This window comes from Leptinotarsa decemlineata, unplaced genomic scaffold, assembly GCF_025532065.1.
Source record: "Leptinotarsa decemlineata unplaced genomic scaffold, Ldec_3_MD MMD2_tig00000199_RagTag_RagTag, whole genome shotgun sequence".
Lineage (NCBI taxonomy): Eukaryota > Metazoa > Arthropoda > Insecta > Coleoptera > Chrysomelidae > Leptinotarsa > Leptinotarsa decemlineata.
This window is the reverse complement of record NW_027412544.1, coordinates 6,145,009-6,159,496: the sequence shown is the minus strand read 5'-3', so window position 1 is coordinate 6,159,496 and position 14,488 is coordinate 6,145,009. Positions and strand designations below refer to the sequence as shown.

General features: G+C 34.6%; 1 protein-coding gene across 1 annotated transcript; it reads left to right on the top strand.

Moving 5' to 3' along the window:
- The first annotated feature begins 457 nt into the window (after nucleotides 1-457).
- Nucleotides 458-10,953, top strand: LOC111509782 (male-specific lethal 3). The gene is made up of 9 exons (XM_074172835.1): nucleotides 458-699; nucleotides 771-839; nucleotides 892-1,001; nucleotides 1,057-1,297; nucleotides 2,814-2,983; nucleotides 3,041-3,187; nucleotides 3,242-3,439; nucleotides 5,301-5,525; nucleotides 10,765-10,953. Exons 1-9 carry the CDS (start codon nucleotides 598-600, stop codon nucleotides 10,820-10,822), a joined length of 1,320 nt encoding a protein of 439 aa, XP_074028936.1. The 5' UTR covers nucleotides 458-597; the 3' UTR covers nucleotides 10,823-10,953.
- The last annotated feature ends 3,535 nt before the right edge of the window (nucleotides 10,954-14,488 follow it).

Genomic DNA, 14,488 nt, shown 5'->3' with positions numbered 1-14,488 from the left:
TTGAGATTGGTTAAAAACACAAAATTAAGAGTGGTGAATGATTGATATTGCATCGCGCCTTTACAATAGTGCGCTTCATCACCTTCCGTGTAAACACAGTGGTAACGTTATCTACACATTCTCTACAAAATTCATACGATAAACATTCGTTCTCATGTGAATCGTTGATTGTTGTTCGATGATGAGATTGTGATTCAGACATCGGATGACGAAGCTATGGGTATGCAGCCTAAGAGTAGGAAAGGTAAAAATGTAATATTAGTTTCCATGGAGTAAGATCAAACAATGATGAATTCATTGATATCCTTTCAATGTCTTAGCGAATTCGGATATCTGCATTTACAGTTATTTTATAGAACAAACCTCAGAGTAACAAAAAACAATTATTACTCTGAGGAACAAACAGATACTGTGAAACAAAATATAAACGCCGATTTTACTTTTGTGAAATCTGTTGGATTTACCGAACGTGACGCAAAACCAGTGATGCCACATGTCAGACTTAAAATGTAAAACCAAAACAATAGTCGAATATAAGGCATTGAAGAGTATAGAATATTTTGAAACATTATTTTTAATAATAATCTTTTATAAAAGATGGTTTCAACTCGAGGAATAAAGTTTAAATTTTGTGAAGGAGAGAGAGTTTTATGTTATGAACCCGATCCCACGAAAGCTAAAGTTTTGTATGATTCAAAAGTAAGGATACTTTAAACTTTCAATATATACCCATGGTAAATCACAATCAATATATATTTTTTTTGAATTAGGTTTTAGACGTTGTTGCCAACAAGGATCATAAAGGGAGAAAAACAATAGAGTATCTCATACATTTTCAAGTAAGTATTTTTCCTTTTAGTAACTCATTTTCTCTATATGTTTAACATTTAGGGATGGAATTCTTCTTGGGATAGGTGTGTTGGTGAAGAATTTGTTTTAAAAGATACCCCTGAAAACAGGCAGCTGCAGAAAGATCTGGCAGAAAAATCTCAGTTGCAGCTGTAAGAACATTTCAGTTGTTTTGAATGTAATGTTGACAATGGCTTCTTATTTTAGAGGTGCCTATTTATACAGAAAGGAAAGAAAGAAAAATAGAAAACCTGGTGATAGGCCTTCAGCTTCAGAAGATGGTAGTTCAAGCAGTCCAGGTAGAATGGATACTGATGATGGACAAGATATTACAAGCAGTTCTGAAGATGATTCTTCAATGGAGGATGACATGATACATATTGAATTGACTCCACAGATTAGGGAATTGTTAGAAAATGACAATTTTTTCATCAAGGAAAGAAATAAAGTTAGTCTTGCTTATTATATCTGAAATCATGGAGGTTTATATTTTTGTATGAGGATTCCAACGGCTTTCGAGAAGTCAGTGACAGTCAGTAAATTATCAACTCCTAACATGTTGAGGACCACCGCATGCACTACAAAGTGGGTCAAAAAGACCCACTGAGAATTGCTTTCGAAACCAGAAAATGATTTAAAATAGGAAAAAAATTATTATAATTCCTCAGTATTGCACTAAGGCAATTTGTAGCGACACTCTAATATGTCATTACAAATTATGTGGCAATGATTTGGATGCTTACTTTAACATTACATCTCACTATAGGATCATCTCTTATAAGAAAGAACAACTAACATTTCCTCACCATTTCCAAAGGAATAATTGTTCAAGTTTTATAGTTTTACTTTCAATAAAATTTGGTTATCAAAATATTGATCATGACATTGAAAATGCAGTATAACAAAAAGGTGTTATAAAAATCATTGATGACTTGGGGAGAATAGAAGTATCTCAAATAACATCAATTTTATATCAAATACAGACAAGTAAGGCTACCTGAGTTAATTTTTCCATATGCATTTCTGGTTTTTAAATACAATGACTATTGAAATGAATTTTTTTACTAATTAAAGAAAAATTGTTGACTTGTGTACAGATTGAAAAAGAAAGACATTTTTGTATAATTCAGGATCCATAAAGTTGGGTAGCTATTTCATTCGGACTCTTTTTCTAAAATTTTTTATGTAAAAGAATATCCGTGGATATTTTTCATTTAAAGACTGCTCAAATAAAGAATAAAGCTGATAAAAATTCATTTTACCTCACTGGAATTTCAATTGATAATGGTCAGAATTATTTCTACCCAAGATTTGTAATTCAGATAAAACCTTGAAAAAATGTTCAAAGGATAGAATAGATATTTTGATCCAACTCATTTTTGGTCAAATCTTATCTAGACTCCAGAAAAAAATCAGTTATTTCAGTTTTCATGATATAAATAAGCAAGTATGTTGTGAATATTCGAAAATTACATATTTAAGTTAAATTTAATATACTCAAAGTTCCATTATTTGATTTCAATTTGATTACATTCTATTTTAATTTGAAAGGTAGGATCGAAAACTCTGAAGTAGAACAAATCTTAAAGAAACATTTCTCTCACATACCAGAAAAGTAACACTTGAGGCGCCGACCAAGTAGGCATCTTCAGGAATTTGAATCATTTATTGATAACGTCAACTTGATTTGCGAAAAGAACTAATGTGTGGAAGAAGCGTTTTAGTTGAATTTCATTTCAACACCTCTAAAAATCTTGAAACTAACTAAAAATATACAGATTTGGACTTGTCTTTTACGAAATTTTCTTCAACTATTTTATTTCTGAGATTTGATGTATCTTTTGTTTTATTTTTGCTTGATTTTCCAGGATAAACATCAGTTTTTTATTATGAATTGGTAAAATTGACTTGAATAAGTGTTACCAAAATCAATTTGAAGTAGTTTTTTTGTAAATTTTTTATAGTTGATGAAGTTGCCTGCTGAACCAAATGTAGTAACGATTTTAGAATCATACTATAGACATTATGCAACTAATCAGATATGTGGATTAACTGAGACTCCTGCTGTAAGGTATAGGCCTTCTCTTGTGAACCAAAATCCAATCAAAGCCAAACCTGAAGATATCCAAAAAAAGTAAGGAACATCCTTCAAATAAAATAACAAATAACTGTGAATGTCATGAATTTTCAGCCTAAAACTGTGTAGGGAAGTAATGGATGGACTAAGAATACACTTTGATTTCACCATCAATGATCTACTTCTGTACAAACCTGAACAAGGAAAAGTAAATACTATGCAGGCTGTGTGTGAACCAGTCAGAGCTGAAGTTAAAAATGAGTGAGTTGAAAATGAAAATTTCTTGAGAAATTTAATAAAATGGTTGTATTTCAGAATCAAAACTGAAGATGAGTACAATAATTCAGATAACAACTTGAATAATGGCAATCATTCCATACAAAATGGAAATGATGGTGGTAAAGTTAGTGCAAGAAGACGTACTTTGAGATCAAATAGAAGTGATTCACAAACCAATGGTAGCTCATCTCCACAAGAAATACATTGTAATAATAATATTAAACCTGCATCCAGGTTAGTTTTGAATTACTTCGTTTTTGTTTGACATGACTGGTGAATTTTAAATGAGGTATACTAATTTTCAAGTGGAAATAAATAACAGACTTGATGAATAGTAATGGTTTTATATATTCAATTAAATTAAGATTTAAATTAGGAGAGAATGTTATTTACCAAATGTATATCTAAATATGTAATCAAAAGATTATAGATACTTCAAAAATTATTCTTTGCTAATCTATTTAAGTTTTATAAAAATATTATTTTCCAAATGTTGTCGCTATCCAGTTGAAAATCATCTAAACATTCATTTACTATTAACCATAGTTGTTACTTGTGCAAAAGATGGGATAGAAATGATCAAGGAATATCAAATTCTTAAGAGGCTTCGATGAAGAAAAATCAAGATCTAAAAATTAAAAAGATTAGCTGGAAAAGAACAATTATATTAAGCAAAAAAACTGAAATTACAATGAAATAAAATACAAGTAACATTAAAAAAATTGAACTATTAACACGAGATGAAAATTAAAAATTAATAACAAGAAATGAAAATTAAAAATTGAAAGATTTCAAGCCAAGTTACTTTACGACAATTCGATATTTTTATTTGGTCGAGTGTGAACAGGTGTGAGCCACAATAAAACCATTCACTTTCGACCTAACCTAACCTAACCTTGTACAGGCCATTTCTTGGATGTTTGCTCATATTCTTCTTCATATAATTATTTAGGTTGCTAGTAAATTGTTTACATATTATGATACAAGGCATCACATTCACATGAAACATGATCTATATCCAAGGTGTCTGCAACATTTTGTTTGGGTGTCTTCTAAAGGAATAGTGTTCAGTGAATAGTCCTGTAATTATTTCATCTCCATATGTTGAAGCAATTTTTAGCACTTTTCTCAGATTGTCCTTGATGAAGATTATTTTGTGTTTTTGGGTATTATTTCAGAGCTCTTTATATTTTGTATTGTTCAATAACTTGGGGATCCTGAAACCCATTATACAGTTGATCTATTACTGTTCACTAATTTCTTCACAGCCTAATCTCATTGCCACCCTTGGATTCATTGAAGCGCAGAGTTCAGTCCAGCTGTCTAAAAGTATATTAAGTTATTCATTTCATTGAGGCCTAAAACTAATATTGCATGCTCTTTCTCCTGGAAGACTGAGCATTTAGCATCACTACCCACTTTGACTTTTTGCTATGGAGCTATATGAAGACTGTAATTTATGAGCACTGTTTTTATGAGTACTGTTATGCAGATGTGAAAACCTTGCAAAAAAACAGAAAATTTGTTATCGATGGCAGAACTAAGTTGAAAAATACTTGAGCAGTTCAAAAACAGGTACAAGTGTTACATTTTCTATCAAATACTGAAAAGACATTAACTATTTTGGATGGTTATCTCCAATACTCTACTCACAATTCTTATTATTTCACTTTATAGATGAAGAACATATAATGGGAGTAACATGTTCCACTGTAAAAAAATATGAAATCTCCGTTAGAAAAAAGGTAATTTTGTGTACTTCGGTTCTCACATTCAAGAGTACCTGTAGAGTGCAGTACTCACAATGTCCAAAGTATTTCTTGGTATAGTGCTTTCAGAGATATATTGAATTGATATTTAGAACCTTAATTGTGAAAACAGCAGGTAGATATTATTATAAACCCAAACAAAACCCGCAGGTTCTTACTCAATTTGAATTAAAGTGATATCTTCAATTACAACTTCTGGGCAAAAGCCAGTTTGGTATATATCTAGAAATACTACAGCTCATTCAAATTGTACACTCACTTCACAATATAATTTGGCTATAAGATGATTTGATTACCCTTTTCATTTAATATTTGTTATATTCCAGTGTGGCTAGTAGCAATTCTGATATTACTGGACCTATGGCAAAAACATTGTCATGGAAAATTCTACCTGATTATGTATACAATCAACAGCCGCCACCCCCTTGTCTAGTTTATGGAGCTACCCATTTAACAAGACTATTTGTTAAATTGCCTGAGTTATTGATGGCTTCAAATATCAGTGATGAAAAATTAAAGGTGCTACTGGGACATATAGACCTTTTCATAGAGTGAGTATTTTTTCAATTCTAGTTGTACTAGAAAAATCTTTGCAATTGAATGAGAAATTGAGAATTGTCTAATATATATTACTATAATTTTTTTTTAATAAAATCTGTTTATTGTATATGAATTGATGAAGGAGTTTTTACAAGCAATTAAAAATTAATCATTGATATATGACAAAATTGAATACATTGTCACAAGTAAGGAGTAAACATTTTCAAAATAAAATAACACCGAGAAATTTATTTAAATGGGTATTCTTTTATAGAAACTATTTCAACCAACATCAATATCGTCAAGATAAAGTAAGACACTCCGTTGTTGATTATTTATGATTTCCGATTTCATAATGGAATGAATTGCAATAGTGAATAAGAAAATGATAAGAAATATATAATGAAGAAATAATGAATACTCCATCATTTTTTCATATCATGTCCTGCCCTGCGATTAGAAAATTAATCTTCATATTTCTGTAAATTTCCCACTATTCTTGTGCCGACTATTGAGAAATAGGAAGTAACTCAGTGATTTTCCATAGCCTTGAGAGAAATTAGGTAGAAAGACGAATTTGGACTTTTGTTCAGGTTCACCAATATGAAGAAGTTGCTATTGAAGTTACTTTCACATCAATAACCATTTTAGTTTTCTTTCAGAGAAATTTTAATCAGTATTTAATTGAAAATAAAGTTTTTTTCAATAACTGGTATTCATATATCTCACTTATAGCAACACAAAATGAAAAATCAATATGAAATCTTGATCTGTATGAGGGATGGAAATCAGAAGGTAGTATATAATTTAGATATACTTACGAACTGACTTGTATAACTCTTGATTATTTGTGTGAAGTAGCCTTTCCAACCATACACAGATGAAAATATCTTAATTACTACCTATTGTACATAAGCCTAGACAGAACCTCTAAAATTACTCACAAAATGCTATGTTACGTTGTTAACAATGTTTTTTATACATTCATATTAGTTCCACTCTAGGAAAAAAGTAAAATCCAATGTATTTCCTTGTTGTGAAATATTTGAAATTTAGTGTTGTAATTTATTTATTTTGGCTCACCTAATGGATGTTTGAAAGAACAATGAAAACTTTGAGAGAAGTGTCATAGATATTATTTTTTTTGTACAAGAATAGAAGAAAAGAAGTATTGACTTCTATTCTTGTACTTTCTATATATTGAAATTCAAATAGAACTTTGTCGAACATTTCTACACACCCAGAACCAGAAACTGAAACTCCTGACGATATTTCCTACATTAGTATCACAAGTTTGTGAAATTTAAACTCATTATGGAATTTTAACTAAAAAAAAGGAGAAATGATCAGATGAAGAATTAGTATAGCAAAGTAAAGTTTCTACATCAACTGCTGAATGAGAAATCGGTTTATTTTTACTGCACACCAACTATATTGAACCAACAAACAGTGCTGTCTCGACCTACCATTGGTATCATTAGTGATGCTAGGCTGATCCACAAATGCATTATTCGATATAACTGTCTTCAAGTGACAATACTGAGTAAAGTATCAGAAGTATTAGTTGGACATTCATGGTTCAGCATGATTGAAGAAATAATCGGTATAATCTACTCTGTTACAAGTACATTACACCTCTCTTGTAACGTAAAGTTAATCGGGAAGCTTTCACTTCAAATACATCTTTACTTTTCTTCATTTCTTCTACATTCATTATCGGTGTATTTTCGTAATTACCTGAGATACAAAGACTGACTAAAAGCGAAATGATGCTATACATTTAAAACTCTTGGAACTGTCTTATTTTCAATACTTTTTGGGCCACTCACTTAATATGTTGAACATTTTGTCGTGTTAATTGATTTTTGTAAGATTTGATAATTTCAGTTATTATATGAGTTTAATTAACTTTCCTATCATAAACACTTTGAGCATTATGTGTTTCTCTACGCATTTTTATATTTTTTTTTCAATTTAGACGTTATCATTATTTAAAAATGTTGAGTAAAACAGATTGGGGGTTATATTTTACTCTGATTTTTTAAAGTATTCAACCTTCAATTGACATTTTCAACATGATAAGTTTGCAGTAAAACCTGTTATTGTAGCAAAGTTTTTTAAAAAATTATTCACATGCAATCTATATTTCAAATCACCAATAACAACTTATATCTTACATTTCATTAGTTCGGACTTCGCACTTACATTGTTTAATATGATATGATTTGAAATTTTTGAAATAACAAATGAAAATTAAAATAAGTAAGATTAGCTGAAAATTATAACTATGATAAGCAAAAAATCTTGAAATAATAATAATAATAATAATAATAACATTTATTTTCCATAAGACATGAACATGTATTGGAATAGTCAGTTATAATAATGAATACAATCAAGAAGATCATACAGTCATATTAAAAAATTCTTGCACAGTATAAAAACTATAATTCAATAAAAACATTTTCAAATTGAATTTAAAAACATGGATTCTGTCAATTTCTCTGAGAAAAGAAGGTAACTTGTTAAACATTTTCAATCTCACCATAAAAAGGGGACCGGCCAGTTAGGTTGAATTTATAGGGTTTCACATAGAAATTATTACGATTTCTCGTGTCAATACTATGATAGGAGCTATGTCTTTCGAACTTTGATTGATTTATATAAATATAAACACACATTTCAAATATAAATATATCCGCAAGAGTTAATATTTTCTATTGCTTGAAAAGGTCTCTACATGATGTTTGAGGTTCAACTCCTGCCAAGATTCGGAGAATTTTTTTTTGTTCGACAAAAACACTTTGCGATGGTGAAGAACCACCCCAGAGACAAATGCCATATCTAATTCGCGATTCTACATGAGCATGGTAATAATTCAGTATTTGATTACTGGTTAAAATCATTTTGAGGTTTCTCATTAAATATGTGGTAGATGATAATTTGGAGGTAAGTTGGCTACAATCTCCTTTCCAGTTCAGACAGTGGTCTAATGTAAGCCCTAGAAATTTACATTCAGTGACATTAGAAAGTATCCTGTTGTTGGCATTTATTTTGATGTCAGAACAAGTATTTTGTCGATGGTGAAATCGAATAGAAAAGGTTTTCTCAGAGTTAAAAAACAGAGAATTGGAATTGCACCATAAAACTAAATTATTTAGTGACCGGTTACACTCCTTCAAAGAAATGTCGAATTTATCAGACACTAATAATGACGTATACATAATGCATGTATACTCAGCGACTGCAGTATTCATATCATTACAATATAATATAAATAATAAAGGTGTCAAAATGAAATTACAGTAAAATAAAAATTGAGCAAAAAATTGAAAATCGAACAATTGAAATGAAAGAAAAATTGAAAATTAGAAGATTTCAAGCCAAGTTACTTCATGATGTTTCAATTATTAGTATCCACAATCGTCTTTGGGTAATGACCTGATACTAACAATCGAAACGTCGTGATGTACCAAGTAACCACCGCCATCTGGCCAGAGTTTTCAACTCATGGCTGGACGGAGAGCAGCCGATTCCGGATTGGTTTCTCGAGGGGCGGACCGTTCTTATCTCCGAAAGTGGAGATTTGTCGAATCCTAAGAATTACAGACCGATAACATGCTTGAAATCGTGTTATAAGTTGTTTAAAAGCATCTTATACACACACGAATACTCACCGCAGTTGACCGAGTGTTTGAACGGATATATGAGCAGAGAGGGTCGAAGAGAGGAGTCGCTGGATGTAAAGGCGCTTATCAAAGGCGCTTATCAAAGCGCCTGACCTTCGCGTGGGCTGAAGTCGGAAACTGAGGGGTTCATCATGGCTTGCCAGGATGGTGTCTTCAACACCTTGATCTACCGCAGCCGCGTGATGAGTATAGAGGTTCCTGGCACAAGGTGCAGGGCCTGCCGCGAGGCGCCCGAAACCCTAATGCACTTGCTATCAGCATATCCAGCATATGCGGTCTCGGTCTCTGTCAAGATGGTTGTTCTGATTATTGGAGTCCTTGGTGGAATGATGTCCTCTCTACTCTCGAATATCAAAATCATACCGGCTTGCCGCAACTAAGGCAGAAATCTTAGCCACCCAAATGCACAAGGCTGTCATTCTTGGCTCACTGCGGTTGCTCATGGCACATGATTGTCGGACCCAATGCTCACTTACCCCACGGTGTGGGGAGTGGTCATTGGTTGATAATGCTGGCGCGTCCTCCCGAATGTATCGGGGCTTCGGGGGGATAGGGCCTGACCAGCGTACACTACGGTGAAAATAATAATAATAATAATAATATGCCAGGATGGTGTCTTCAACACCTTATTCTACCGCAGTCGCGTGATGGGTTTAGAGGTTCCTGACACAAGGTGCAGGGCCTGCCGCAAGGCTCCCGAGACCCTAATGCACTTGCTATCAGCATATCCAGCATATGCGGTCTCTGCCTATATCCATCGACATAACGCGGCCCTAAGAATGCTATATTACCATCTACGGCACTCTTACGGTATTGACGAGACACCGGTGTTGCCCTACGCTCCGGGGATATTGAATCCGTTGTGGGGAACGAGAAGTGCCGAATTTATTGGAACTATTCGTTCCCCACCTTCAGGCTCATACAAGTTAAAAGCCTGATGTAGTCCTTCTCGACTACCAGAGCAAAACGATATTTGTCGTGGAGTTTTTAGCTCCTGGTGAGACGAATATCGTCAGAAAAGAGGAGGAAAAACGGATACAATATCGAGACTTTCTCTTCGAACTCCGCAGACTCTATCCAGATCACTCTGTCAAGATGGTTGTTCTGATTATTGGAGTCCTTGGTGGAATGATGTCCTCTCTACTCTCGAATCTTAAAATCATACCGGCTTGCCGCACTAAGGCAGAAATCTTAGCCGCACAGATGCAGAAGGCTGTCATTCTTGGCTCACTGCGCTTGCTCAGGGCACATGATTCTCGGACCCAATGATCATTTTCCCACGGTGTGGGGAGTGGTCATGGGTTGATAATGCTGGAGCGCACTTCCGAATGTATCGGGGCTTCGGGGGATAGGGCCTGACCAGCGCACACTACTGTGAAAAAAAAATGTGCTTTATTGTCTAAAGAGAAACTCATATTGATAAAGCTTTGGTGAATATTGCTTTTTTGATAAAAAAAACATAGTCAAGTCAAGATAATGGAAGTCCAAACTAATGAAATTCACCATGAAACATTGTCAACCACCTTCAAACAAACTTAAAATCTTATTTTTACTTTTTCAGTTTTCTGAATGAGCACAAGGAATGGTATGGAGAAGAACATTATATTGATGCCTCTTGAAGGATTGGAGGATAGGATCAACAGAATGATTGATAGATTCTGTGACTACATTTCTTGATTAATTGTGATATATTCATTCAGTTTTAGGAACCAGATCAGCGAGAGAGAATAGACTAAAATAATAAATCAAATTGTTCATCATTTATTACATGAATCTTTGTAAATGCTTCTTCAGTAGAAAACGTTTGCCTGATATGTATCTAATATCGAAAATTTACTTGAACTAAAGATGAGGTGATATGAAAATGCAGCATGATATGAAATCACTTTCAGCCTGTACTTCAAACATTCGTTATGGAATAGCAACAGGCATGCTACAAAACTTAGTATATGAAAGAAATTTGAGATAAAATTTCACTTACATGGAAATTATCATCCCTAGGTGTGTGTACCTCTAGAAATTTTTGGCAGAAAACATTTGTCTTCAACTCGCCATCAGCATTTTTTTGGATAACTTCAAAGATAAAACATTAATTTTTTGATAAATATCACGACTTTATGCCACCAGATGAGACCTTCTGCTCTCATTGCGATGATAATTCATAAAAACATTCATACGTAGTAAGTAAGTAAGTTACTTTTTTGGAAAACAGCCTTTTGGCTTTCTACTTCTTCATGTAAAAAATGTGGAAGAGAGGAATAAAGTAATTAACTTGATAAACTCTTCACAAAGTTGTCGGTACGAAACTACTAGAGGCACAACTCTAATATTCTTATTAGTCAGTGGGCTATGCTTGAAGACTGGCAGTGAATAAATCTAATGAAAATAAACTTTAAACGTTCAAGCCAGTCTCGGATATACCTACACAGTAGGTTGAATGGACTGAACTGTGTAGGTATATCCGAGACTGGCTTGAATGTTTAAAGTTAATTTCTTTAGATTTGTTTACTGCCAGTCTTCAAGCATACCCCACTGACTAATGAAAAAGTTTTTCTTCCTTATTCAGAGGAATCGGGCAAATTTCGGATATGCAGTTGGTTAGTACCTCGTCCACTAGATGGAGTGACATTTTGTTGTTCGCTCCAACTTAGGAAGAGGAATGAAATACTCTGAAAGAATTTCGATTTTCAATTATGGAATATCATTGACTTTAGGTTGATGATGGCCACTATCTTACACTAACGAGTGACTAATGAGCCCGAAACCGGTCTGCAAGTGTGCCCGTTCCAAAATTGAAGGTCGACTCTTTCAGTTGTATTGCCAATTGCATATGCAGGACATTTTCTGTGAAGATTTCTGCACTGACGCCTGTCGGATATAATCCAACGCCCTTCGTGGTATTAGCCAGGGGAGTAGTTGTTTTCTACTGTGTAGGTATATCCGAGACTGTCTTGAACGTTTAAAGTTCATTTCATATATACAATATTACAGTTCGAACTCCCATTGTCTAAAAAGGTTTTGACTAATGTAAGGTTGAAAAATAAAATTGAAATGAATAAAATATTACAATCATTGATAAAAATAACCTGTAATCACATTTATTTTCTATTTGATTTTTTCAAATTTTTCTCAACTTTGATATCATTTATTTATAATTTATCCAAATATTTGGGTTCCCTTTCAACTGTTTCTTTACAGCACTGTACACAATTGCTGTCTATATAGCAATTCATTTTTTAATTTATTGAGTAGTATCGCCTTAGAACTGTTGTAAATCATGCCCTAAAGAAAATAACGCCGGCCGCCACTGGTAGCCAAAAACCAACTGTGCCATGGTGAAGGCCGGTTGCAGCCTCGATTTTTCTAGTCTTCGCATCGGCTTCGATGGAATTTCGAGGAATTTTCTATGGCCTTCGATTGCCAAATATAAACACAATCCACTTGCCTATCGAGACAGTCAAGTGGAAGTGACAGTGTGGTAGGCAGTGTAGTCGATTTTTGGCAACCCACGGGGAAAAACGTAACATTTGGTGTCGGAAGTGTAATAATTGATTGAAAATTTTCTGCCATTTGGTGAAATCAAGGAGTGTTAATCTAGCCGGGATGTAAGAGTTTAAGAAAATGTAGAGGCTTTGTAAGCGGATCTGGCGGAGAATGAAAATCGTAGAAGAGAGGAAGATGAACGCATAAGAGAGGAAAGATAATTACGCCAAAATGAAGATGATGAACGCAGAAGAGAGGAAAGATAATTACGCCAAAATGAAGATGATGAACGAAGGAGAGAGGAAGAACGATTACGCCGCAATGAAGACCATGAATTACTAATAGAATTCAGAAAAAACCAGAGACTTGCTGGTAAATATTCTGGAAAAACAAGAGAGAAACAGATAAGAATATTCAAAAGAAACAAGAAAAAGACAAAAAGATGTACCTTCATTTATTTGAAGATTTAAAATCTTCCCAACAAAGATGGAGTTGTAAAAAGTAGTCGATGAGATGCTTGAGGGGGCTGAAAAGAAACTTGAAAAGAAGCTTGAAGGAGTCGAAAAAAATTGAAGAGGTTTTCCGGAAAGAGTCACGGCAACGCAGTTAGCTTCCCAAGGAGTCCATGCCTGACATCCGGATGCAAATTTTGCCAACGCCAGGAGGACAAAGATACCCAGTTACCAGAAGAAGAATGTTTCACCAGACGTGATAAGTTAACGGGCAGATACTCCTTTATGGACTTTCTGATAGGAAGATAAGCTCCCCTACCTCCCGCCGTTTCGGGTTTCATCTGACACGGAGGTAGCAACCTGTAAGGTTCTTTTGTCCAGGGATACGGACAGAAAATTTAAGGAATCGCCTAACCGTGGTGTGGTACGGTCGTTAACAGCCTCTGAAGGTGATATTACCTTCATGACGAGGCAAGACATCATGGTAGCGCAGAAGGAGGATCCGATCTTGAAAACTGTACAAGAATGGATTGACAAAGGAGTGAGGCCAGAGTGTCAAGGAATCTCTAAGTATGGCCAGCAGAAAAAGGGTTACTGGCTCCAATGGGACTCCATGTGCATTTGAGATGACCTACTCACTCGGAAATGGGAAAGCCTGGATGGAAGAACCCACAAATTCCAGATAATCCTTCCAAAGACGTGTATTCCAAATATCCTTGAACAACTCCAGGATGGTCGCACTGGAGGGCATATAGGGGTAAATAGTACTCTAGCGATAGTTCGTGAGAGGTACTATTGGATCAATTGCCGTCGAGACGTGGAAGAGTGGTGTAACCGCTGTGACCTATTCTCTTCGAGAGAGGGTCCGAAGATAAGGCAAAGAGGTTGAAGCAATACCTCAGTGGGTACGCTTTCAAAAGAATCGCAGTTGACATTCTGGGACCACTTCCTATGAGCACATCGGGTAACAAGTACCTTATGGTTGTGATGGACTATTTCTCCAAATGGCCTGAAGTAGTAGCCTCACCCGACCAAAAAGCTAAAACGGTGGCAGAAGCGCTGTTGCAGTACGTAATTGCCAATCACGGAGTACCCCAGAAACTACACTCGGAACAGGGCCGCAATTTCGAATCGGATTTATGCAAGGAAATGATGACTTTGTTGGGAATAAAGAAGACAAGAACAACTGCTCTACACCCACAGTCCGATGAAATGGTCGAAAGGCATAATCGCATCATCAATAACTACCTCTCGATGTTTGTCTCTCTTTCTGTTGCCATACTGGAGTGAGCTCCCAACATGACGCGACAGGTTACACACCATCCATGTTGTTAACTGACCGAGAACTGA